The 25,820-nt window shown below is 45.9% G+C and overlaps 2 protein-coding genes across 2 annotated transcripts; one reads left to right on the top strand and one right to left on the bottom strand.

The window, feature by feature from the left end:
* Positions 1 to 2,286: 2,286 nt before the first annotated feature.
* LOC122095017 (cytochrome P450 2E1-like) lies at positions 2,287 to 12,314 on the top strand. The gene is made up of 9 exons (XM_042665544.1): positions 2,287 to 2,520; positions 3,230 to 3,389; positions 4,546 to 4,695; positions 5,039 to 5,199; positions 5,968 to 6,144; positions 6,914 to 7,055; positions 10,127 to 10,314; positions 10,804 to 10,945; positions 12,108 to 12,314. Exons 1-9 carry the CDS (start codon positions 2,344 to 2,346, stop codon positions 12,290 to 12,292), a joined length of 1,482 nt encoding a protein of 493 aa, XP_042521478.1. The 5' UTR covers positions 2,287 to 2,343; the 3' UTR covers positions 12,293 to 12,314.
* Positions 12,315 to 19,648: 7,334 nt separating this feature from the next.
* Positions 19,649 to 24,429, bottom strand: LOC122095040 (synaptonemal complex central element protein 1-like). Its single transcript, XM_042665569.1, has 11 exons — positions 23,683 to 24,429; positions 23,252 to 23,323; positions 22,321 to 22,368; positions 22,029 to 22,083; positions 21,774 to 21,863; positions 21,514 to 21,577; positions 20,807 to 20,873; positions 20,598 to 20,721; positions 20,421 to 20,531; positions 20,224 to 20,312; positions 19,649 to 19,992 (listed from the first exon to the last, which is right to left on the bottom strand). Exons 1-11 carry the CDS (start codon positions 23,822 to 23,824, stop codon positions 19,973 to 19,975), a joined length of 882 nt encoding a protein of 293 aa, XP_042521503.1. The 5' UTR covers positions 23,825 to 24,429; the 3' UTR covers positions 19,649 to 19,972.
* Between the last annotated feature and the right edge of the window lie 1,391 nt (positions 24,430 to 25,820).

The raw sequence follows: 25,820 nt of genomic DNA, 5'->3' as shown, positions 1-25,820 counted from the left end.
CAAGCCGATAGTTGGGTGTGGTGGTGCATACCTGTCATCCCAGCTGTATGAAGGAGCAAAAATAGGAGGACTGATGTCTGTGCCAGCCAGGATAACACTAAACACACCATCCCCCAAACAGCTGAACCGGAAAGCACTTGGGGCGTGGCTCAGAGGTACAGTGACTACCCTGCAAGCACAAGGTCCTAAGTCCTAACATTTATAAGTAATCCACTGTGATATTTATTTTCTAATATACCCAGAGATGTAGAAAAGCCCATGATGGCAATACACAAACTAAGATCTTTACAGATTACCAGGCAGAAGACAAAATAAAAATCAGTGACTTCATTATTACCACACACAAAAAGTCTCCATAAAATACCTAGAGATAGTTCTAAGGAAAGTGGACTATTTGAAGGAAATAATAGAAGAAGCAGAGAAATGTGGAGCTTCATTATTACCCCTAGATAAACAAAAACAACATATTTCAAAAACACAGTCTTCTGAATTTAACGCACTGACAGAAAAAAGGCAAAAAAGTACTTAATATTATATATATATATATATATATATATATATATATATATATATATATATATATGAGAAGGAGAGAGGGAGAGAGAGAGTCTGTACTCGTCTTGAGCACAGGGCCTTGTTCTCTTCCTTGACTTTTTTACTCAAGGCTGGTGCTCTACCACTTGAGCCACATTTCCACTTTTTGTCTTGTCAATTGCAGATAGGAGTTTCACAGCTTTGTCCTATTGGACTGCTTCAAATCTCAATGCTGAGATCTCCGCCTCTTAAGTAGCTAGGATTATATTCCTGAGCCCCCAGAGTAAGGCTTATTTTTACATTTTAAAAAGTGTTAATAAAATGTCATTAATCAAAATCAATTGAAAGTAGCTAGGTGTCGGAGGCTCACGCCTGTAATCCTAGCTACTCAGGAGGCTGAGATCTGAAGATCACAGTTCAAAGCCAGCTCAGGCAGGAAAGTCTGTGAGACTCTTATCTCCAATAAACCATTAGAAAACTGGAAATGATGCTATGGCTCAAGCAGTGGAGCGCTCGCCTTGAGCTGAAGAGCTGAGGGACGGTGCCCAGGCCCAGAGTTAGACCCATGACTTACAATAAAAAAAAAAAAGGACTGAAGGTTTTGGAAATGGGTTTTATTTTTTATTTTTAATGTACTATGTGATATTTTTGTTTTCTTTTTTCCTTTGGTTTACCCCTTGTTGTCAGTGATTATGATTTTGTTACCTCATTTCTTCTATATGTTTATCTGATTTGGGGAAGGAAAGGGTAATAACCAAGGGCAAAAGGTGAGCCAGGGCAACAGCGATACCCACAAGACATGATGTTGGAAATGACCTTTGCAAATTGGGGAGCAGGGGATAGGGGGGAGCGGGGGAGGGTAGGGGGGAAGTGGGAGAACACAAGGGGAGTTACAGGATCAACAAGAAATGTCCTCATTACTTACATAACTGCAACTCCTCTGTGTATCACATTTACAACGAAATTAAATTAAAAAGGAAAGAGTGATAATGGAGAAAGATTTCCACTTAATTCTCTACAACAAAATTATGCCCTGTACAAGTTATATCCCTGAATAAGGCCTCAGGTTAGAGCCTCAGTACTATATAGACCCCCTCCACACAGAAATGCACATATTAGCTAGAGATACGTGCTATACTCAGCAAAAGGCACATACTATGTATATTGGTGTACCTTTTAAAACTAGAGACTAACTCTAAAAATTAGGCAACTCCCTTTCTTTGCATTTTCTTTCCACTGAATTTTCTAGTTGATTTCCCAAAGTGGGAGAGGGCTCATAAGTTAATTTTCCCTTCTCCACAATTTCCAAGTGGTGATCCAAGTGTCCTGGGGCAGCTAAGACAATCCTGATTGGAAGGTAAAAGATGTTTGCACTACTTAACCTCTAGCCTGTCTGGACGGTCACACATGCCTTATGTTACATTACATAACCCTACCCCCATCAAACTCATGTAAACATGATCTGAACACCCTTGCTGTATCAAGGGGGAGGGTGGTCTCCCACCCCCAGGACTGGCCTATGGGCTGGTGAATAGTTGATGTGTTTACTGGCAATGTGACAAGGATCACATATTGGCAAACTCAGCCTCATCCTTGCCAAACCACAGATGCAACTTCCAATAGGCAACTACTCTAGGGATCACACTTTGAAGTGCTGCCCAGCGGCAGCTAATAACCAGCCAATCCCTGGGCCTAGGGAAAGAGCAAATGTCATTGGTTGGTGGGTCACCCTCCTCTCAATAATGCATTATAAAAGCTTTGCTTTCCCTGCAGGTCATCCCTACAAGTCAGCCCAGGACCCTAGATACCATGGCTGCCCTTTGCATCACCGTGGCTCTGCTGGTGTGGATGGCCACCCTCCTGCTCATATCCCTCTGGAGGCAGATACTCAGCAGCTGGAACCTGCCCCCGGGGCCCTTCCCACTGCCTATTGTTGGGAACTTTTTCAGTGTGGATTTGAAGGATGTTCCTAAGTCCTTAAACAAGGTAATATAAACATTGTTATTTTAGGGACAAAGTGTTGGGAATTATCTTATGTGAGGGCTTTAAATTGTTATTCAGTGCTAGCCTAGTTAAGAATTAACTGAATTAATAGTAATATCCAAGAGTGATAACCAATGGTACACCTCAGGTGTGCACCATGCAGAATGGCTTTGCCACACAAGGACCATGTAGTGGGATGCCTGTGAGGCTGATGTGGCTGGCATTGCTCCGGGCCAGCTGTGACGTAATGTCAGGTGCATCTTGGCTGGTGTCACACCATTAGATGCCAAAGAAAAGTCAAGAGGTAAGTGCTGGGCCGTGACGTTTCACCAGAACATCAGGACCTGTGTCCTGGGCATGTTGTGTGAGTTGACTGAAGCCAAATGCCATCAAGCAGATCTGGCGCTTGACATTTGCTTTAGGGTGTTATTAAGCACTGCAGAGAGGATACAGGCTATGGGGCCACAGACTGTAGGTCAACGGGCAGCATCATGGGGTCTATTGCCACAGGGAAGAGACATGAGGGGCCAATGTCCCCAGATTTGGTGTCCAGGTAAGAAGAGGGTGTCCATGTAAGTAATGCAGCCTCTTGTGGGGAGTGTCCCCACATCAGGCTAGACAAAGACAGCCTTTCCCCAGATCCCTCCACAGCCAAAGTCTTAATAATGCCTGGCAGTGTTGTTCCTGACCCACTCTGTGTTGATCCCCACAGCTGGCAGAGCGCTTCGGGCCTGTCTTCACTCTGCACCTGGGTTTTAACCGTATTGTGGTCCTGCATGGCTACAAGGCCGTGAAGGAGGGGCTGTTGAAATACAAGAATGAGTTCTCTGGCAGAGCAGAGATCCCTGCCTTCAAGGAGCATGAGAACAAGGGTGAGTCCACCTCCTAGGCAGCAAGTATGGTCAGGCCCACTAGGGACAGGGACATGCCCCTCCCAAGTCCTACAGAAACAATCGTAGTGACAGCAATGACAGTATGAAATCAGAAAGACAAAATGAAGGTTAGGGGCCAGCTTAATTGGTGGAGCAGTAGCCAAAGTGCAAAAGCGTTAGCTACAGACTTTTGTCCTGGTCTCAGACATTTATAAAAAGAAGGAAAGACAAAAGAAAGCCAAAAGACCCTCAGACCATTTGGGGATGGGTTGTCCTTGTATGAAAGCTGCTGTGAAGTTTTTGTTGAGTAGGTGCTGTGAATTGCTTATCCCAGAATGCCCAGTGCCCAGCAAGTACCTTTTAGAGAGCAGGTACCCACATACCCTTGTTGGAGAAGGGCCATGGATAAATGAAGAGGAGGGAGGAGGTAGGGAGGAAGGGACCGGGGCCTCTGGAGTACAGGAAGCACAAGGCACCAGACACTGCTTGGCAGGAACAGAGTGGGTCTGTGGCAGCCCTGGACTGCTGAAACTCGTTGCAAGGGACGCAAGTCTCTATTAACACTTTCAAGGACAAAAGAACATGGTTTTAGATCTGTTCATTCCAAATGTCTCCATGCTCCTGAGAGTCCCGCAGGCCACATTCTGGAGGAGGGAAAGGCAGGGTAGGACTGTGTCCTAGAAGGCTTGCTGAGGGGGAAGTGCTCAGTCTTCCCAGCTTGAGGTGCCCACAGCAGAGTCCGGAGGCCTTCAGAACTTCGTGAACGAGATTGCTAGGGAGCCGCAGTGCCGGGAGTTGAGATGTTTGGAACTTGATGGTTAAAATCCATGGGAACAGAAGGCCACACAAGAATTTTGTTGATAGGCAGAAAGTGGCTAGCTCTCTTGATTTGGCTGTGGGGGTTTCATTTTTGTTTAGCATGGAGAAGACTAGCCGTAAGTATAAAACCAAAGAAAATAAACTGCTGCTTAGACGCAGACATCCAGGAAGGGTTGAATGTGCCAGAGAAACAAGGCCTGCCCCTTCCCTTCAAGGGGACTTGTTCCATAGTTTCACATCACAACTGGTACTGAGCCTCTGATGCGGTCACCCCAGTCCTCCTGTTTCTTTGAGACTTGTGCAATTGGGGTAAATTCTGCTGGCCCCTATTTTTCAGGAGTTATTTTCAACAATTCTCACACCTGGAGGGATGTCCGCCGGTTTTCCCTGAGCATCCTCCGAGACTATGGGATGGGGAAACAGGGCAATGAGGAGCGCATCCAGAGGGAGGCTGGCTTCCTGGTGGAGGAGCTCAGGAAGACCCAGGGTGAGTGTTCCCAGGCAGACAGAGGGAGGAGGGTCTTGGACAGGCCCGAGAAGGCTCTGAAGAACCTTGAAGTGGTAGGCAGCTCCTCTCCTCTCAGGAGAGAGTGACGATGCTTCTCAGGCACTGCTCCCTTGATTCATTTCCAGTTCTACTCTGTAATGGAGCAGGATGCACACCAAGTGTGTCTGCTGTGCTCTAGAGAGCACTGAAACGTGAGGATAGTTGAGAAGGCCCTGCTCTCACAGGGACTGGTGAGGCTCAGTGGCGTCTGAGGGGTGGGCTAGCCAGCCCTGGCTCGTGTCCTTACACCAACGTGGGCTCTAACATCTCACCTGTTTTCCAGGCCAGCCCTTTGACCCTACTTTTCTCATTGGTTGTGCACCCTGCAATGTCATCGCCGACATCCTCTTCAACAGGCGTTTCGATTATAATGACAAGACGGTTCATAGGCTCATGCGTTTGTTCAATGAGGACTTCTACTTGCTTAGCACTGCTTGGGTCCAGGTAGTTATTTGGTTTCTTTTCATTAATCTTTTGTTGTACAGTTACCATAGAAATAAGAGGGTCAAGAGCTGGGAAGGTGGCCGAGTGGTAGAGCGCTTGTCTTCCATGCATGAGGCCCTGGGTTCAATTCCTCAGCACCACATAAACAAAAAACCAGAAGTGGGGGTGGGCTGGAGAATGGGAAGGGATGGGAAGGGGAAACAAAGGAGGAGGCTACAATGCTTCATAAGAAATGTACTCATTATCTTGCCCATGTCATTGTATCCCCTCTGTACAGTATTTTCACAAAAAAAATGCCAGAATTGGTGCTGTGGATCAAGTAGTAGAAAGCTAACCTTGATCCGAAGAGTGCAGGGAGAGCACCCAGGCCCAGAGTTCAAGACCCATGACTGACAAAAAAAAAATGAAAAAAAGAAATAGAGACAATTTAGGTCAAATGGATAGAAAGGTTTGGAAAAGCTCTAGAATAGGAGCATGTCAAAGTATTTGACTAGATAGTTCCAGGAGCCCTTTAAGAGATGTCTATGCATCCATGAGCATCTTTGTCCTAACCCAACTGTGCTTTTCATCCACAAGTCAGCACATTTTCATCACAGAGATATAATGCGTGGGAAAATAATTACTCTTACCACAAAGACATTGTTGCACAAAATATCCTAAATTGTATAGTTATCTCATGCATGAATTGATGTTTGAGGTTTATGATCCCAGCACATGAAATGATGTGGCATCCACAAAAATGATACAGTAACATATTCTTCCTTTTAGCTTTATAACAATTCATCGGGCTACCTACGCTTCCTGCCTGGAAGCCACAGAAAACTGCTTAAGAATGTGTCTGAAATAAAACAGTACACACTTGAAAAAGCCGAGGAACATCTCCAGTCTGTGGATCTCAACTGCCCCCGTGATGTGACTGACCGCCTGCTGGTGGAAATGGAGAAGGTATCTGGCATAGAATAGAAGGTGGATGTGGTATATTTTTCAGACTGAGGCCATATCCCACTTGCTGGCATCTAGAGTGTTCACCCTGGTTGCTCTTGATGCTCTTTTATTGTTAAAGACACATTGGGCTCAGCATGACCCCTGAGCTCTTCTTTCCACTCTTGAGAAGGGTGGATGGGCAGGTGGATCTCTCCTTCAGTTTCCCAGGCTGGAGAGGGCTGTAGTGCTTTCAGAATCCGTCAGAACAGCTGGTGGCACTTATTCCTCAGCAGTGCTGGACTTCTCGAGGTTCTGTCCCTCCCCAGTTTCATGGTTTTGAAACCCCTTGGACTAGCCTTGCCCAGATTGGTGAGGCCTCTAGTACCCTTTTATAACATGTCAATGCATGCTAATTCCCCATGGATGGCTTCTGAGGCTGAGACTTCTTCTCCTCAGCTGAGCCCTCCCTGCCCAAGTCTGGAAGAAGACTCAGCAGCTCATGCAGCTGGAGGCCCAAAAGTGAGGCTAGAGTTCCTCAGTTCCCCCAGGAGAGCCCTAGCTCTGTTGATGGAGATAGCTCCGTGGCCTTGTTGAGGAGCTTTGTCCTCCTGTTAGCTTGTGTTCTAGGAGCCTCTGTTTGCCTATCTGTGAGGTAGAGATGATCAAAGCCTGGTTGAACCAGGAGATCCTGCCATACCACTGGTTCTATTCTGCTGAAGGGCAAAAGACATCACTTTCAGCACCTGGGGACAACATCTCACCCAGTACCTGTCTGTCTCCTACTCCACAGGAAAAACATAGCGAAGAGCCTGTGTACACACTGGAAAATATTTCTGTGACCTTGGCAGACCTGTTCTTTGCAGGGACAGAAACTACCAGTACCACTCTGAGATATGGGCTCCTGATTCTAATGAAATACCCCGAGATTGAAGGTATGCACATAACAAACAGAAGCCTGTGTGTCATGGTTGAGTCTCTGCGTGACTAGTCTTAAGCCTATAGGCCTCACCTGTCAGCCTACAGCTGCTTGTTCCCTTTCTCAGGATCATGGAATGACTTCTTTTAAGGGGAGATGCCCCTGTGGTTCCTCTGAACACTGTTATCTCAAGCCCCACCAGAGCCTCTGGTTACAAAAAAGAGAAGCTCCACACTGAAGTAGGGAGAGGACATCAGCCTGCATTCTGCCTTATAAACAACGTCTTTATGACAGTGACAACAGTGTTTAGCTGCCTCTGGTGGAGCCTGGGCTTAGGCGGAGCTGGGTTCAGGGACAAGGCTGGAGTTGTCTTGGGACAACTGAAGATGGAACCTAGAGAGAAGCACCCAAAGCTTCCTCAGAGCCACATCATTCCACAGACTTCCCAGCCGCACAGAGGCAGGTAGGGCTCCATGTCTGGAGCAGGCCTGGTGCAGGCAAGGAGGCCTGGGCTTGGTGTGCAGAGGGTCATGGCCCCGCCCTGCCCCGCCCCCGGCCAGGTAGAGGCAAGGTGAGGACAATTCAATGGAAACAGCTTGTTGGCGCTAACCTCCAAGTAAGGAGAAGTGGGGTGAGGGCACCCGTAGATCTGGAGCCCTGTCACCCTTTTCCTTGGTACACTCTGTCCAGAGCACTGCTCCAAGCACACTTGCTGCTGACTGGACCTGGACTAAGTTCTGGGCAAAGGGCAGTCCTTCAGTGTGCTGTGTTCTTCCAGCTCACCCGTCTTGAGAGCCAGTGTGGAATGAAGCCATGGCCCCAGGCCGTGGGTGCATGAGAGGTCCAGGGTCAGGCCTGATCCCTGGTCTTTCAGCCAGAAACGTTTTTGTTTTTTGTCACACAGAAATGTGAAGGATGAAGGAGCCAGAAGTCCAGAGAGAGAGACTGTATGCATGGGCAGCATTTATAAGAAAAACTTTTTTTTGCAATAGGGGATTGAACCCGGGTCTTTGTGCATATTAAGCATGCACTCTATCCCTGAGTCATGCTTCAGGCCCATAGAAAAACTTTTGACCAAGCCGCCTGCCGGTGGCTCATGCCTGTAATCCTGGCTACTCAAGAGGCTGAGATCTGAAGATCGTGGTTCAAAGGCAGCTCAGCATGAAAGACCGTGAGACTCCTATGTCCAATAAACCACTAGAGAACCAGAAGTGGCGCTGCAGCTCAAGTGCTAGAGCGCTTGCCTTGAGCTGAAGAGCTGAGGGACAGCGCCCAGGCCCAGAGTTCAACCCCACAACCGACCAAAATAAAATAAGAACTTTTGACCACTGTGCTATGAGAACTAAGTGTAGATCACCTTACCATGAGAACCATGATCTAAGAAAGATTTAAAATGATTAATTTTGAAGCCGGGTACCAGTGGTTCATGCCTGTAATCCTAGCCATTCAGGAGGACAAGATCTGAAGATTGTGGTTCAAAGTTATCCTTTGTTTGAAACTCCATGAGACTCTTATCTCCAATTAACCACCAGAAAAAGGGAAGTGATGATGTGGCTGTCATGGTAGAGCGCTTGCCTTGAGCTGAAAAGCTCAGGGACAGTGCCCAGATCCAGAGTGTGAGCCCACCACTGACAGAAAAGTTATTAATTATGAGGAATTCCTAATAGAGACATAAAGTGAGTATGACAACTCCCCAACGCTCATTGCCAAATTTAACATGTACATGTTCAGAGACAGCCAAAGCCCTTCCAACTCCTGCCTGCCTGCCCAGAGATGGCGCTGTTTCAGGTTTGCTACCTATTGTCCCTCAGTGCATTTACTATTAACTCAATGCCCACTCACATCTTTGCTGTACACAGCTTAATAGTCTACCTGGTTTCCATGCTATAAATGACATATTGAAGTTTGCTTTTTCATCTAATGTTTCCTAAAGTTTAATGGGTGATTTCAAACAGAGAAGGATTGAGAAATTGTCTAATGGCTGTGTTAGCTCTAGCAGAGAGGGACTTTCAGATTCCAAGTAGTCTGTGGCCAGGTATTATGGGACACATCTGTAATTCAAGCTAATCTGGTGTTGGCCAGCCTGTGCAAAAGGTAGTGGTGAGACTCAGTCTCAAAACAAAATAAAAATCTAGGCACTGGTGGTTCATGCCTGTAATATTAGCTACTCGGGAGACTAAGATCTTAGAATGGTTATTCAAATATGGCAGGAATGTCGATGAGACGATCTCCAATTAGCCAGCCAAAAGCTGAAAGGGGAGCAATGGCTCAAGTGGTAGAGCACTAGCCGTGAGCATCAAACCAGGGACAGTGTCCAGGCCCTGAGTTTAATCCTCAGACCAGCGTGCACACACGCTCACACACACACACACACACACACACACACACACACACACACACACACATACACACATGCATCTACATAAGTAAAAAGCTACAGCATAATTTGAGCGGCAAATGTTTGTGTAGCATGCTCAAGACTCAACCCCAAAAGATTGAAAAGTTCTATTATGTTTCCCCTTCATATTTTTTGAAGCATAGAGTAAAGCAGCCAGGAGTGATAATCACACAAGTATTTCCTTCCAAGGAATAACTTCCAAGATCTTTTTGTTGTTCTTTTTTCCTGACAATAGCTGGATAAACAATAATTAGGTAAGATAATGGATAACAAACTATTTGTTGACTGAATAATCTCACATCCATAAATGTGAGACCTTAGGTCTTCTTTGCATTTGAATTACCTGCGGTTCCAAATTAAAAATATGCCATAAATGTGATGATCTTAAACTTGTGGCGCATGGATAGAAGGATAGCTATATAACAGACTGGTGGGCAGAAGAGTGGGTGGATGTGTGGAGGTGTGGTAGAACGATGTATGGGCAGATGAGTAGAAACGTGGGTAGGTAGATGGAAAACTGATTAGACACACAGGAGGATGTGATGGGAAATCAATTACTTATTCACCTGTTCCCACATTTGTATTAACATCATTGTACCAAAGGGTTTCTTTTACACACGTCCATATGGGCTTACAATTGCTTTGATCAGGATCAGCTCTTTAAATGGATCTCATTCATGTCTTGGCAGAGAAACTTCATGAAGAAATCGATAGGGTTATTGGGCCAAGTCGCGTCCCTGCCGTCAAAGACAGGCTGGAGATGCCCTACATGGATGCTGTGGTGCATGAGATTCAGAGATTCATCAACCTTGTGCCCTCCAGCCTTCCCCATGAGGTGACGCGGGACATCATGTTCCGAGGATACCGGATTCCCAAGGTCAGAGACAAGATGCAATGCCTCCTGTGAGCCTTGTCCTGATGACTGGCTCACCCTTTGCCTGCTGGGGTCCAGACAGGAATTCCAGGGCTTCTGTCGTGAGGGTGCCTGGATGGTGGTCCAGGTCAGCACTCCCACCCTGCGGAGTGCCACTGCCAGGGACGTTCTCACGTGACGTGGTGACTAGAGAAACGGGCATACTAGGAGAGTACATCCGTAAAGGAGGCCTGGAAATCGTAGCACATTCTAATCCCAGGAGCCAAAATCACCAACCAAGACCGGGTTTTCATTCTGTGAAGTTTCCGGTTGTTATCTCATTTAGGATTGACCCCAGGTTGTTTCCCGTCTAGTCCTTAACTAAACAACTTTCCTAACTAGATATTTAATATCCTGCACAATAAAAATCAGATAATCTTTTATTCATTGGGACTTCCAGGTGAAAGACCATATTTTCTAAAGCTAACTGACCGATGCGTCTACTTTTTCTAGGGTACAGTTGTAATTCCAGCCCTGGATTCACTTTTGTATGACAGCCAAGAATTTCCAGAACCAGATAAATTTGAGCCAGAGCACTTTTTGAATGACAATGGGAAGTTCAAGTACAGCGACTATTTTAAACCATTTTCTGCAGGTAAGCAGGACCCAGAGTAGTGCTTTCCTGGGTCACATCCTCCACTCCTCATTTCCACTCCTTGTCTGTCTTGCCATCACCCCAACATGGACCACACCCAGTCCTGCCATGCCCCGGTTTGTATGTAGAACATGATCTGAGCATGTTCCTCCCTGTTCAGAGAACTTAGATTACATCTTTTATCAATTCAATGTTTTGGATGGAATATGTTTTTACATTCATTGTTAAACTGTGTCTGCTTTACTAGACATAGTAAGAATATCTCAAAACCATATTTCTTGCTGGGCGCTGGTGGCTCATGCCTGTAATCCTAGCTACTCAGGAGGAGGTTGAGATCTGAGGATCACAGTTTAAAGTCAGCCCGGGCAGAAAAGTCCATGAGACTCTTACCTGCAATTACCCACTAGAAAACCCGAAGTAGCGCTGTGGCTCAAGTGGTAGAGCCTTCACCTTGAGCTGAAGAGCTCAGGGATAATGCCCAAGCCCAGTAAGCCCAGAGTTCAAGCCACAGGACCAACAAAAAATAACCCCAAAACATATTTCTTAATTCCTCATCATTTTAAACAAGGCTTACTAACCAAAACAGAACAAAAGCCCTGCAGCCTTCGATTTCGTAGTCTCTCTCTCCTTAGGAAGTAGCAAGGCCTTCTCTGATATGACTGGGTGCCTTGCTCCCTTGCCGGTGCCTCACCAGGGTTCTGGTGAAGCAAGCTCCTAGGACCAACTTGATAGATGAACACCTCTTGTTTGAATGGGCTTCTAACCTGGGGCTGTCTTTCCTGGGGCATCAGGGGGAGCATTAGATGTTTCCTTCTTCACTGGCTGGAAACAATTTCCCTAACCTAATGCTGTTTTTTAAAATTTGATTTAACAACTACTTATTGTAACTTTTTGTTTTTATCAATACTTTATTCTGACACTAGTTATTGCAGCTGAGTTCTGCATGATTGTTGTAGTATACAAACTGGTCCTTGAATAAGTTACTAATATTCTTGTGTTTTGTCAATATGTTTTGTGCTTCTCATCGTCTGCGAGGGTGTCTTCTGCTTTAGGCTGTAGTTTGCCGATAGCCCCTCCTGCTCTCCCATTGAGGCCCTACTATTAATAGTGTTAATAACCTCTGGAGGCTCCCTTCTTGTCTCATCAGTATTGTTACTTCTAGGAAAACGAGTGTGTGTCGGAGAAGGCCTGGCCCGCATGGAATTGTTTCTGCTCCTGTCTGCTATCCTGCAGCATTTTAATCTGAAGTCTCTGGTGGACCCCACGGCCATTGACCTTACCCCGATTGCAGTTGGTTTAGGCAGCGTCCCTCCACACTACAAACTGTGTGTCATTCCTCGGTCATGACTGTGAACAAATGTACCACAGAGACCACTGTCTGGGCGACAGCCCACAGAGCCTCTCAGTGTCAGGAAGCTGGGCAGTGCAAGTAGATGAATTAGACCAAAGGAAATGCTTTCCAAAGTTGGTCTCCATGCAGTGAAGCCAAGTGCAAGGTAGATGTTGTGAAGCTAAACTGTGCATCTGCTCCAGGCTGTGTTGAAATCTGGTAGTTAAATCTGGTAGCTATGAATCTGTCACTGTCACTGTGAGCTCAGTTTTTCTGAAAAAGTAAGTCTATCTCATTTACTAGTTAGTTTCTCATCCCCTCTCCAGTGCACACACTTCCCACCACAGTGAGCTGGCAGTGCAGCATCTCCCAGCCTGTCTCTGTCTCTGGTCCTCCTCCCTCTCCCTCAGAAGACTGCCTTATGAATGGGCCACCCAGATAGTTCAGGGTGATCTCCTCATCTTAAGGTCCTGAACTCAGTTATGTATTCAAAGGATCATATTAATAGGTTCTTGGGAGTAGGATATGGGCATCTTTGGGGACACTGTTCTGCAGACCACACCTTCCAGCTCATCCTCCTGGGTCACTACTGAGGCTCAGAGCTGACAGACAGGCTGAAGGGACAGTCACTCCACAGAAAGCCCTGGCATTTGTCACCATCAAATGTCCACAGCACAAGACTGCTTTCAGAAGAGTGTGTATCAAAATGTATTTTAATTTGTTTTGGGTCAGGAACGCATCAGCTTAATAGATTCTAAGTAATGAGGGGGAACTGCTGGGGCGGGTGTGGGAGCCTTTGGGGCCCCTGTCTAACTGACTGAAGTGTCTTTAAGCACTAGTCCTCTGAGGCTGACATCCTGGTCAGCTGCTTCCTCAGTCGTTTCCTGAGTCTGGGTTGTGACAGGCCTGCTGTCTCCTCAAGGGACGAGCACTAATGTCAGAGTTGATGTCACTTTGGAAATGAGTCTTCCTCAAGAAACTATCTACTGCTACCAACCACATTTTCCAAAGTAAGAACAATAAAGCGTCAATAGAAAGGGTATGGATAACGGAAGGAGAAATGGCTGTTGAATTGGAATGGGATGCTCGATTCAGCTCTCAGCAGAGACATTCAAGTCCTGTTTCCAGGCCACGCTCTGTCTCAGGCTTGACTTGTAGGAGCACATGCAAGTGACCAAGACTGTGGCTCCCGCATTCATTGCTGTTAAGGGTCTTCCTGGATACTCATGAAATCACACAGGGCAGTCTGATAATTCTCTCCTCTCCCTACTTTTGGTGATGGATGATGTTATAAACCTGTAGATACCCCGTGTGACATGTATTTACTGGTCACTCCCAGTGGGCCAGGCCTTGCTTCCTTCTGGTTCTGTTCTGGTAGCAGCAGTGTCTAGTAGGGAGGACCACAGTGTCAGGCCTGCTGAGTAGACTCAACGTCCTCTTTGGAGGAGGAAGAACATGACGGAGAGCTCTGAGGGCTGAACAAGACAAGAGTGCCATTGTGCTTTGCTGCACCACAGTTATCCAGGCATAGAAGATGTCCAAGACAGGCTGCTCCCTCATATGCTGTTCCCCAATAGTTACAGCCACAGATGCCCAGAAGATCCACTCCTTGGAAGCTATCTAGCTATCATTAAGCATACTCCAAGCCAGCTGGGGGCCTGTGGCTCATGCCACAGCTAGCTATTCAGGATGCTGAGATCTGAGGATTATGGTTCAAAGCCAGCCTGGGCGGGAAAGTCCATGAGACTCTTCTCTCCAATAAACCACTAGAAAACTGGAAGTGGCTCTGTGGCTCAAGTGGTAGAGTGCTCACCTTGAGCTGAAGAGCTCAGGGACATTGCCCAGGCCCAGAGTTCAAGCCCGAAGACTGACAAAAATAAAACAACAAAAAAAAAAAACTGCAAGCCAGGCTCCAGTGGCTCAATCCTGTAATGCTAGCTACTCAGGAGGCTGAGATCTGAGGATCACTGTTCCAAGTCAGCACGAGCAGAATTGTCCATGACACTCTTCTCCAATTAACCACCAGAAAACCAGAAGTGGCACTGTGGTTCAAGTGGTAGAGTGCTTGCCTTGAGCTGAAGAGCTGAGGGACAGTGCTCAGGTCCAGAGTTCTAGCCCCACAAGCGACCAAAAATAAAAAAGATACTGCAACAACTTCAGCACTTTGGACACTATTTAATGGCTTCCATTCTCAGGACCAGCCCACTTTCTCACCATATTTTCCCTTCTTTATTAGCATTATTGAAGTGTGATTTATATATCATAAAATTTAATCCATTTTATACATTTAATGAGACTTCCTAGGTATACCTTCATGAAGATGCCACCACAGTGGCCTTTTCCAGTGGAACATTTCCAGGACCTCGGAGTAGGCTTCATACCTGTTACAGGTAGGATGTAAATCCCATCCTCAAGCCTTGGTCATCAACTTCATCTGTGTTCCAGAAGGCCCATGGTCCTGGATGCTACTCAAACAAAGCTAGTGACTTTGCATATGGAATGGCTTTTGCTTGTAAGAGAGATGGAAGGAATTACAGTTCAAGGCCCAGCTGGATAAAAAGTTTGTCAGACTCTATTCCCACCAATGGCGGTGCTCTGTGGCACATGGCTATTATCCCAACAATACAGGGAAACACGAGTAGGAAGTCTGTGGTCCAGAACAGCCTGGACATGCAGCAAGACCCTATTTCAAAAATAAGAAATTCCAAAGGACGGTAGAATGGCTCAGGACGTAGTGCCTGCTTAGCAAGCAGTATGAGTCCTTGAGTCCAAACCTCAGTACTGCCCGGGCTGGTTGAAGACAAGTTGTTGGGGTGAGGAAAAGACAGCCTTTGGAAAGCTAGAAAACCAAAGGAGATGAGGCCATTTCTGGCAAAGACCTTCCTGCAGTGGAGTTTCCGGTATAGGGCTCTCTGGGGTGTGTGGGCACATCAGACAGTCACCTGGACAGTTTCAGATGTCAGGTGGTTGCTCCTCGGATGCATGGTCGGCTGCTCTCTGTCTGCCACCGCATCTTCTGCATCTGTAAAGCTCAAGAGAAGTTACTGATTATAGCGTCCTACGACTCTTGTCATTTTAGTTCTTGTTCCTAGGAATAGTTAATTCTGTAACCATTAGTAACTGAATAAGCATCTTTCCCCCAGAGAACATGGGACAATAGCAAACAGCTAATTTCCCCCTAGAGAACAGGAACAGTAGCAAACAACTGGTTTTCCCCAGAGCACAGCATTCCTGTGCGCACAGGGGAGGTAGCGTTTGCTGGAGAGGAGTTTTTCCCGGTTCAGTGGCTTTAGTCAAAGGTTATTCTGCATTGCAGCTAGTGGGAAACCAACAGCATAGGCCCAACTGCAGGGTCTCCAAGATTAGATCCTTAAACTCCACTAAAGGCAAGTGGAGCTAGAGGCTTTGTTTAGCTTTTTCATTAGTAATACTTCCTTAGTGTTAACTCTGCAAGAAAGTGGTGGAAATAGAGTTACACGCCCTGAAGAAGACATGTCTTGGACATTTGCACTGTCAGTGCTGGGTGGCTCACGGTAGCACACCGTTGGTGATGGATGGTGACAGGACCTGGAGGGCTGGCAGGAGGTGTCTTTCACCTCTCATCTGGCCACAAATGCATAGGAGGTGGAGTGTGACTGGTTTCACCTCTCCTCAGGGAGAGACCTTGCTCTGTGCCCTCTACACCACTGTGAAACCTGGACAGCAAGCCACTAAGCAGTGCTGGGGTAGAGGATGACTTGGAGGTGAGTGGAGGTGAGGTCAATGTCATGTCATAGATGATGGCCTCCAGGGACACAGTATGTCTGCAGTCAGATCATGAGTCAGTATGGCTTCAGTGTTCACATTTTCTACTGCAAGTAGCCCTTTCTGAGTGCCTGCAGCATGGCGAGCACCCACTTCAGACACCACAATCACTGTCTTCCGACTGCAGTCTACATAGCCCTGGCACTATGCCTATACCCACTGGAGCCCTCTTTTTCCCTCTCTGTAGCCTTCTTACATTTTCCCCTAAATGTATTGATTTGCCTGGAGTTTGAGTGTGGAGGAGATCATCAGCAAGCCTGAAGGCTTATAATCATGATGTAGGACGGAAGATCAGTCTCAGTTTGGTAATAAATGCTGGCAATCTGTGTCAGCTAATCAAACTCTCTTCGTGTCATGTCTTCATCTCTAAAATGAGGATGATAGTATTTCACTCCTTTTTGGTAGTTTTGTGAAGATTTTTATTATCGTCTACTGGTTGTAGAAGGAGTTTCCATCTTGATACATCCAAATATGTTTATTTCCTCTTGATCATACCCACCCCCTATAATTCTCCCTTATAAATTCTCCTCCCTTCCCACATTGGTGTATGGTATCATTTACTTCTGCGGTTTGTTTGCAGATTTTTCATCTGGATGACCTATCTAATGAGGAAAGCAAGATAATAGAGTCTCCTACCGTCACTGTCTTTAGAGCTATCTGGGCTTTTAAATCCAGTAATGTCCATCTGATGACGTGGAATGCACCAGCATTTGGTGCATCTATGTTACTAGTTATTGTCTTGATGTCTTTTTTTTTCCTTCACCATAAGCCAATGTGGTCTTTTGTCAGTAAGATGTGGTTCTTGTAGACAACAAGTGGTCAGGTCTTGCTTTTTAATCCTGCTTATCATTCTATGTCTTTTGCTTGGAGAATTAAGACTCTTAATATTCAGTGTTATTACTGAAAGGTATGAATTGATCTTTGCCATTTTATTGTTCATATGGGAAAGTTTAGCATACATTGTCCACAGCCAGTTTCCTGTATATACTAAGCTATTCTGCAACTTGTGTCACAGAAATTGAATTGTTCCTCTTTTTTATTGGTAGTTTGTTGACCAGTGGTGCTTTTATTTTAATTACTAAAGATATATAGCACATTTCATATTTACTGAACATTTGGAAGTTTCCTGTTTGAGGTAGATATTAGTTTCTTGACTTCCTTCCTGATGGGTTATCTTTTCCTATTAAAAATATCCAGTTAGCTGTGTGCTGGTGGCTCACTCCTATAATCCTAGTTACTCAGGAGGCTGAGTCCTAGGATCACGGTTCAAAGATAGCCTTGGCAGGAAAAGTCTATGAGACTTTTAACCACCAGAAAATTGAAGTGGCACTGTGGCTCAAAGTGGTAGACCACTGCCCTTGAGCACAGAAACTCAGGTATAGCACTAGGCCCTGAGTTCAAACCCCACGACCAACAAAAAAAAGTATCAAATTATATGTGAGGATATAATGTTCTCTACAGTTTTGCTTATCTTTGTTTCCTGAATGACATCATTTAATGACTAGAATTTTTATTTTAATATTTTTATTTATAATCTTATATTTTAAATCTTAATATAATTTTTATAGAATATTCTAATTTTACCCAATTTACAAATATTTCATTTTCATAGTTTTGATACACTTTAAAAGAATTAATCTGAGACTTTTGTTGTTTTTGTGTTTAGATGTTTATTTTCCTTGGTGGTGACATTGACTAGTATCTAGAAAGGGCACAATAGCATTTCTTTATCACATAGATACCAAAGTGTCCAACACTTGCTTTATTTCATTGGAATTTCTTTTTTTGGGCTTAATAGTTCAATCTCCTATTCTCAAGTGCCTAGAATGCAAGGTTTTCTTAATCTCTCTCTCTCTCTCTCTCCCTCCCTCTTTAGTTCCACTGGCCTATTTGTCTAATTTCCAGTCCTATTTGATTATGATTAGCTTATAACATATTTTTTAGAATTATATAATATACATTTTCACCTAATTTGCCAGAGAGAGAATGAATATTTGTCTGTTATTTAGTGCTAGTCCTGGGGCTTGAACTCAGGACTGGGGCTCTGTCCTTGAGCTTTTTTTCCCTCCTGAAGACTAGAGCTCTATAACTTGAGCCACAGCTCCACTTCCAGTTTTTTTGGGGGGTGGTTAACTGGAGTTAAGAGTCTTACAGACTTTCCTGCCCAGGCTAGTTTTAAACCAAGATCCTCAGATCTTAGCCTCCTGAGTAGCTAGGATTACAGTCATTAGCCACTGGCACTTGGCTCCAATATCTACTTTTGTTAATTCTCTGTATACTAATTTTATTAAGATGTTCATTTTTCCTTATAACGTTCTTTTATACATTTAAGTTTTTCCAACTTACTAAGATTATTATTTTCTAATGAATTCTTATTTTACTTATTTTTCGATTATATGTTTCAATATTGTCTTTAAAAATCATCCTAACAATTTTGTTTGTGGTGCTGATGGTCAAACCCAGGACTTGCAAATGCTGGGCAAATGCTCTGCCACTAACCAAAGTCACAGCCTCATACCTTTACTTTTGCACCAATTCTATTGTGGTATATTCAACAAAAGTGCACTACATCTGAGCTGTGGTTCAAAATGGTAGAGTGCTCTTCATGAGCAAAAGAGCTCAGGGACAGAGCCTGGGCCCTGAGTTCAACCCCTACAACCAACTAAAAAAAGGAAAAAGTATTATGGCTAGATACCAACAGCTCACCCTTTACTCCAAAATTTCCTCATAACCCATACAGATCTTCCTGTCTGCCACTTAACGTCATCCTTTAACTGATAAACTTAAAATAACAGATACAAAACCTTCCTTCCTTCCTTTCTTTGTGTGGGTGTATGTATGCTGGCCCCTGGCTTGAACTCAGGTCCTGACTTTTGTGCTCAAGGCTAGCACTCTGTCACTTGGACCACAGCTTTGTTTCAGGTTTTTTTGTGTGGCTAGTTTAAGAGTCTCAGAGACATTCTTGCTTGGGTTGGCTTTGAACCACAATCCTCTGATCTCAGCCCCAGATGGGAGGGGATTGATTATAGGTGTGAGTTGTTGGTATCTAGTCATAATATTTTTCCTTTTTTTTTTTTTTGTTGTTGGTTGTAGGGCTTGAACTCTGGGCCTGGGCGCTGTCCCTGAGCTCTTTTGCTCATGGAGAGCATTATACCACTTTGAGCCACAGCTCACTTCTTGTTTTTGAGTGGTTATTTGGAGATAAGTGTCTGTCTCATTGGGGACTTTTCTGGCTGAGCTGGCTTTGAACTGTGATCCTTAGATCTCAGCCTCCTGAGTAGCTAGGATTACGGGTGTGAACCATTGGCTCCCATCACATTATTTTTTTTCCTCTCTCTCTTTTTTTTTTTTTAAACTTTTTTGGTCCGGTCGTGGGGCCTGAACCCTGGGCCTGGGCGCTGTCCCTCAGCTCTTTAGCTCAAGGCCAGTGCTCTACCACTTGAGCCACAGCGCCACTTCTGTCTTTTTTCTTTTTGCTTATGTGATGCTGGCATGCAAGGCAAGCGCTCTACCACTGAGCCACCTTCCCAGCCCATACATTACTTTTTCTTAATGAGAGTAGCTATATAGTATGCAACTGGCTGGCCCTGAATTCTAGATTTAGCTTCATTTTTTGTGAGAATTTGAGTAATCTAGGTCTACCTGAAGGAATTACATTATCACGGGGAGGGCTTCTCAGCCTTTTGAGAAGGCCCACATTTGTATCCCTCTGCCTGGGCCCCGCCACTCCCACCCACACCTAGCCCAGACTCAGCAGAGATAGGCTGTACCAAAATTTATCTTTTATTTCATGTATCCCCATGAGATAAGATTGGTGAGGGACATGTCTTCATGGTATCACGGTTTAGGAGGGTATCAGGCCCTGCTTGATGAGTGGCTCCTGGTCTTTTTCCTCACAGACTTCTAGAGACTTCTGTGGGAGGAGGTCAGGGTGCAGGGTGAGTTTTCTTACACTCATGCCCAAAGCTAACCCTTCCCACCTTTCTCTGACCTTTGTGTCCAGTCCCCATCCTTAGCTGTGTCCCCTGCTGGAACGCTCTTGCTCAAGATCATCCTCTTAGACCCCTCAGTACCTTCTCGCTTCCCTTCCCTAGCCTCCCTCAGGAACTATCTCTGCTCCTGGCCACCTAATGCCAGGACTCACCCACTTCCTTTTGCGAGGTGGCCCCTTCTTGCATGCTCTGGGATTGAGCAAGGATCTGAGGCCCATGCTTTTCCAAGTCCTCTTTCAGCCTAGTTAGGAAGTTGTTCCAAAAGGAACAGAATGATGTTAAGAGAGGGGTGGGAGGAGAAGACAGCCCTCATCCTCCTTCCTGGGTTGGGAACGGTAGAAGGGCTCACCTCCACCGCTTCTGCTGCAGATGCTGGCACCTCTGCCGCAGCTGCTGGTGTTGCTTGGCTGCAGCCCCCAGAAGCTCCTCAGCTTTCTTGTTCTCCTCCTTAAACAGTTCCCTGAGGGTAGGGTGGGGTTAGCACCAGCCACTCCCTCCTCTGGCTCCCCCTTCCCTTGCCTCTTACACCACTGCTGCCACTTCCTGGCTTCGGAGGAAGAACCCCTCACTGAGGGTGGAGGGCCCCTCAGGACCACTCAGGGAGAGCAGCCCTTGCTTCACCTCCTCCAGCTTCACCTCAACCAGCTTCTCTGCAGAAGGAAGGGGAGGTGAACACTGAGGGCAGGCAATGGCAAGGCAGGGCAGGGCAGGGTCCTATCCCTGCCCTGGCCTTACCTTCCTTCAGCAGTTGCTCCTTGTTGCTGTCCAGGGCACAGATCTCCCTTGCTGGCTGCTCCGGATTCTGAGGAGGACAAAATCAAGGTCTGTCTACATCTCCTATCTCCCCCATATCTCAGAGAAGCCTGCCTGGATCTGGTCATTTGACCCTCATATCTCATTTCCTAGTACCCTGGCTCCTCTCTGCACACCAGCCAAAGCCCAGCCTTAGGGTCTTTTCTACTGGCCATTCCTATTCCCTGTCTGTTCCTCCACCCCCCACCCCCTGCCCAGCCATGGACCTCTCATAAGAAATAGCTGCTGTGGCAAGTATTTAGTCACAGAAAAGTCTAAAGCTCCTACGACTCTGGCTGTTACCCCAGCATGGCACTGTAGCTCCCGTCTCCCTCCCCTCCCTGTGATGGCCTACTCACTAGTCCTCTTCCCCACGGACATTGCTTCCCAAGGCAAACACTGGTCATCTGTTCCCTGCTGTCTCCCCTGTGCCTATGACAGTCCATCATATCCAGGAGTGTTCTGGATAGGTGCTATCCGGGTTCCTCCTGACCACTGAATGGACACACAGGGCAGCAGGAGCAGGTGTTCAGACCAGCAATGTGGACACCAAACAGAGGAATGGATTCAGGTGATAGTGGTGATAGGTGACCAAGGCTTGCACATGGGCAATATGTGGGAGTCAGGAGGCATGGATCTGAATGACTCACATGAAATTCCCAGAGGTCCTTGTGTTGGCCCATCAGAGTCTCCAGCTGCTGCTCAAAGTCCAACCTGGAGGCCAACCACACAGGCATGAGGCTATGAGCCCGCAGCCTGGCCTGGGCCGGGCATCGTAGGGACCTTACTCATACTCTTCTCCATGAGGAGCACCTTCACCCCCTTGGCCCTGCAGGGCTCAGTTAGACTAGCTCCTCTCACACATCCTCAATACGATCTGATGCCCCTAGCCTCATGTACTGGAGTTTACCTCAGCTGCCTCTGTTTATTCTTCTCTTCCTCAATCTGGGAGTTCAAAGAAGAAATCCTCTCCTGGCACTCTTGCAACATGGTGTGCTTCCTGGAAAGAAAGGCAATCCTCAGCCATTCTCTAACTCTCTTAGAACGGAGCTAGTAGTTTCCCCTCTGTTTAGATCCATATCTGTAACATGGTGGGAGGGGTGTTAGGACAACCTACTCCTGTGTTGTGAAGATTTGGGAGCTCAATAGGGTCATAGTCTCTTACCTCTGGGCCTCATTTTCCTTTTCTTGGCAATGCAGCTGATGGATTCTCAGGGTTTCTATAGAGAGCAATAGGATCCTATAAGTGCCTGACAAGGCATCCACTTTGAGAAGACAGAACAGGTTCAGATTCTGTCAGACTGTGGATATCTTTCTGGGCTTTGACATTTCCCAGTCTGGTGTAAGCCATAGAGGGATGCAACCTCAGGAGGTTTCGAGGCCTTTCTCAACTACAGAAACAAGGGCTTTCTGCAGGATCAATAGCAACAGTCTGAAGATGGAGGAGCTCAAAATACCTTGCTTTTTCCTGAAGATCTCCTTTAGTCGTACTTTTTCTTCATGTACTGAAAAACATAATGTTTACTTATCAGAGATCACCTAGACACTGTCAGGGATAGTCACAGGAGACTAAACCAAACGTGGACCCCTTTAGGTGAGCCTCCTCGCCTTGATACTCATACTTCCTTGTAATCACAAACAACCTTTACATTTGTAACATGTGTGCAAGGGTCCTGTGTGATGCCCATTAGGGCTTGAAAGCAATAACCATCAGAAAGTGATGGGGAGGCATTGGTGGCGTCTCTATGTAGGGTGACTGGGGAGGCATTGGTGGCGTCTTTATGTAGGGTGACTGGGGAGGCATTGGTGGTGTCTATATGTCGATGATTGGAGGAGGCATTGGTGGCGTCTTTATGTAGGATGATTGGAGGCCTTTGGTGGCGTCTTTATGTAGGGTGACTGGGGAGGCATTGGTGGCGTCTTTATGTAGGGTGACGGGGGAGGCATTGGTGGCGTCTTTATGTAGGGTGACTGGGGAGGCATTGGTGGCGTCTTTATGTAGGGTGACTGGGGAGGCATTGGTGGTGTCTATATGTCGATGATTGGAGGAGGCATTGGTGGCGTCTTTATGTAGGATGATTGGAGGCCTTTGGTGGCGTCTTTATGTAGGGTGACTGGGGAAGGCATCTATGAGAGGGGGATATCTCAGCTCCGTGACAAATAGTGTTCTGAGAAAAGAGGAACGAGTTATTTAAGAGAACAAAAGGAGCATGAGTGTATTCGGAGGGCATTTCCAGACCCCCACCACTAGAAGATCCAGGGATGGGGAGAACAGGAGGCTAGAGAGATGGCAGACCCTTGACCATGAAGATGCTCAGTGTCTGGAATATTGGGTCAGGAAAAGCTGGAGACACTGTGGGGACCTCTAGTGGGCCCTAGCCAACTTACACGCATCCAGTTCCTTCTGCAGAGCATCCCAGACAGTTCTTGGCTCTCCAAGCTCTTCTCTGGCTTTCCCTTCTGCGTATCAAAGAGTAGAACAGACATTGTTTGAGTGAACTCTCTAGCTGCATTATTGTCTTTCAAAACTGCTATTTCACATTTTTCTTCAAGCAAACCTGGAGTTTCTCAGAGTCCCAGGATCTTCCTGTTGGGTTCAAGTGGTATCAAGGCCAGGCTCATAGACATAAAACTACAGTGGCACTTTCATGCAGAAGGGCAGCCCTGCACTTATATTGTGCATATTTTGTGGCCTGCTATTACTATTCTGTAATTTTGAGGATATTTTTGACCAAGGGCTCCTGTATTTTCACTTTGCATTGGAGCTAAAGCAAAGCACACAAGTGATCCTAAATAGCAGCCAAGGTCTCTGAACTCACCTTGCTGAACCTCATTAACTCGGTTAATCAGGACCTCAATCCGTGGCACTAGAGTTCCCACTGCAGAGAGGAAGAGAGGTTGAAATGGCAACACAACAGTCTGTACCTCTGCAGCTATCAATCCACACAAATCCCTGAGCATCTCCTGTGTACAGGGGCTACATCATGGGCTCACACTAGGGACTAATGAGTCAAGCGGCAGTAACTTCATTCAAGAGAAGTAAAGTGGGGCAAAGTTTCGAGAGTGAAGGAGTAGGAACTGATTCTTGGGTATGGAAAAGTGTCTTGTAGGTCCCCCATCAAGTGAGTACTGCAGGCTCTGCAGCTCTCTGGGTGAAAGTGGGGGACAGTCAGTACAGAGGCCGGCCCTGGTGTGGGATCTAAGGGTACTGTGCAAGCCAAGTGGGGTGGCCAGCAAGAGGCTTGGGACAGGATTTGGGGAAAATATCTTTTCTTCTGTTTGCTTATATTTTTGTAATTTTGAATCACCACTATTTCTGGCTAAAAGAATTAAAATGTAAAAGAAAGTGAGAGTTGAGGGAATAGGTTCCTGAGTTTCTGACTTGTGGGGGCTGGAATGGAATCTACACCTGCCTAACCCAAAACTTCAGCAAGCCGCAAACACAGAGGAAACACAAGACCCTCTGCAAACACAGAGGAAACACAAGACCTTCCCCAAACACAGAGGAAACACAAGACCTTCCGCAAACACAGAGGAAACACAAGACCCTTCTGCAACTTTTTCACCATTTTGGCCAAGTCTTCAATTTTCTGTGTGTGTCTTGCCCTGTGAAGCAAAACCAAGCATTTCAAAACCCAATAGGGTGAAATGCCAGGGGAAGGATTCAACATCCCAGCTGGATCTGGGATGAGTTGAAGGCATTATTCTAGTTAGAGTAGCGCCTTTAATCTTTAATGTGTAAGAGATGAGTTTGGACCCTCCCTGGCCAGCCTTTCCCTATGTTTTGCAATGACACCACAGATATGCCCTTCATAAAACTCAAAGCAATGGTAGGGTTTGTGGTCAAACTGGAATCAGCATTCACAAAGTTATAACGTATTCAAACAAGTTGCTTTCCTTTAAGCCTTCAACGCTAGCTGTAGGACACTAAGGCAGGAGGATGGAGAGGAGCAGGAAGAGCCAATGTGGTGAGACTCAGTCTCAAAAATACTAATCATTTGAGATGTAGCTCAGCAAAGCACAGCCCTTGCCTAGCATGTTCAAGGCCCTAGGTTCCATCAACTAGCATGGAAAGAAAAAAGAGGGTATTAAAAAAATTGAAAATGAGTTGAAAGTCACTGTACTGGCAGGTGACATTATCAGTGAGGAAGCTCTACAAAGTTTACAAAAGTTCTAAAAAAACACAAGGGGCTGGGAAGGTGGCTCAGTGGTAGAATGCTTGCCTTGCAAGCACGAGGCCCTGGGTTCAATTCCTCAGCACCACATAAGCAGAAAATCCAGAAGTGGCGCTGTGGCTCAAGTGGCTCACTCGCCTTGAGTTGAAGAGCTGAGGGACAGCACCCAGGCTCAGGGTTCAGGGCCCACAATTGACAAAATAAAAAAATAAATAAATAATAAAAAACATAAGAACTAGCAACAATATGTACTCAACTGTAGTTAATACAAATAGCTTTCCTATGTATAACCAATGCTAACTATCAAGCCTCTAAGGTATTTCATAGTAATATTCTCTAGTCACTACATGCACCTATTTTAACTCACTAATGAATTAATAGATGTAGGAAATTACTTACAATATTAACATTATGATAATGTAAAGACATTTTGAGCCACCTGATATAAGAAGACATTATCTAAAAAAAAAAAAAAAGACATTATCTCTGGGTGCCAGTAGCTCACACCTGTAATCCTAGCTACTCAGGAGATGGAGATCTGAGGATCGTGGTTCAAAGCCAGCCTATGCAAGAAAGTCAATGAGACTCTTATCTCCAATTAACCAACCAAAGTCAGAGGTGGAGTGCAGCTCAAGTGGTGGAGTGCTGGCTTCAGCACAAAAGCTCAAAGTCCAGGCAAAGTTCAAGCCCCAGGGCGGGCGCGCGCACGCGTACACGCGCACGCACGCACACACACACACACACACACACACACACACACACTATCAGCTATTAAAAACCTG

The sequence above is a fragment of the Dipodomys spectabilis genome, unplaced genomic scaffold (genome assembly GCF_019054845.1).
Source record: "Dipodomys spectabilis isolate Male_0828 unplaced genomic scaffold, ASM1905484v1 ptg000331l, whole genome shotgun sequence".
In the NCBI taxonomy this organism is placed as follows: Eukaryota; Metazoa; Chordata; class Mammalia; order Rodentia; family Heteromyidae; genus Dipodomys; species Dipodomys spectabilis.
Note: the sequence above shows the minus strand (reverse complement) of the source record. Positions and strands in the feature narration are given on the sequence as shown.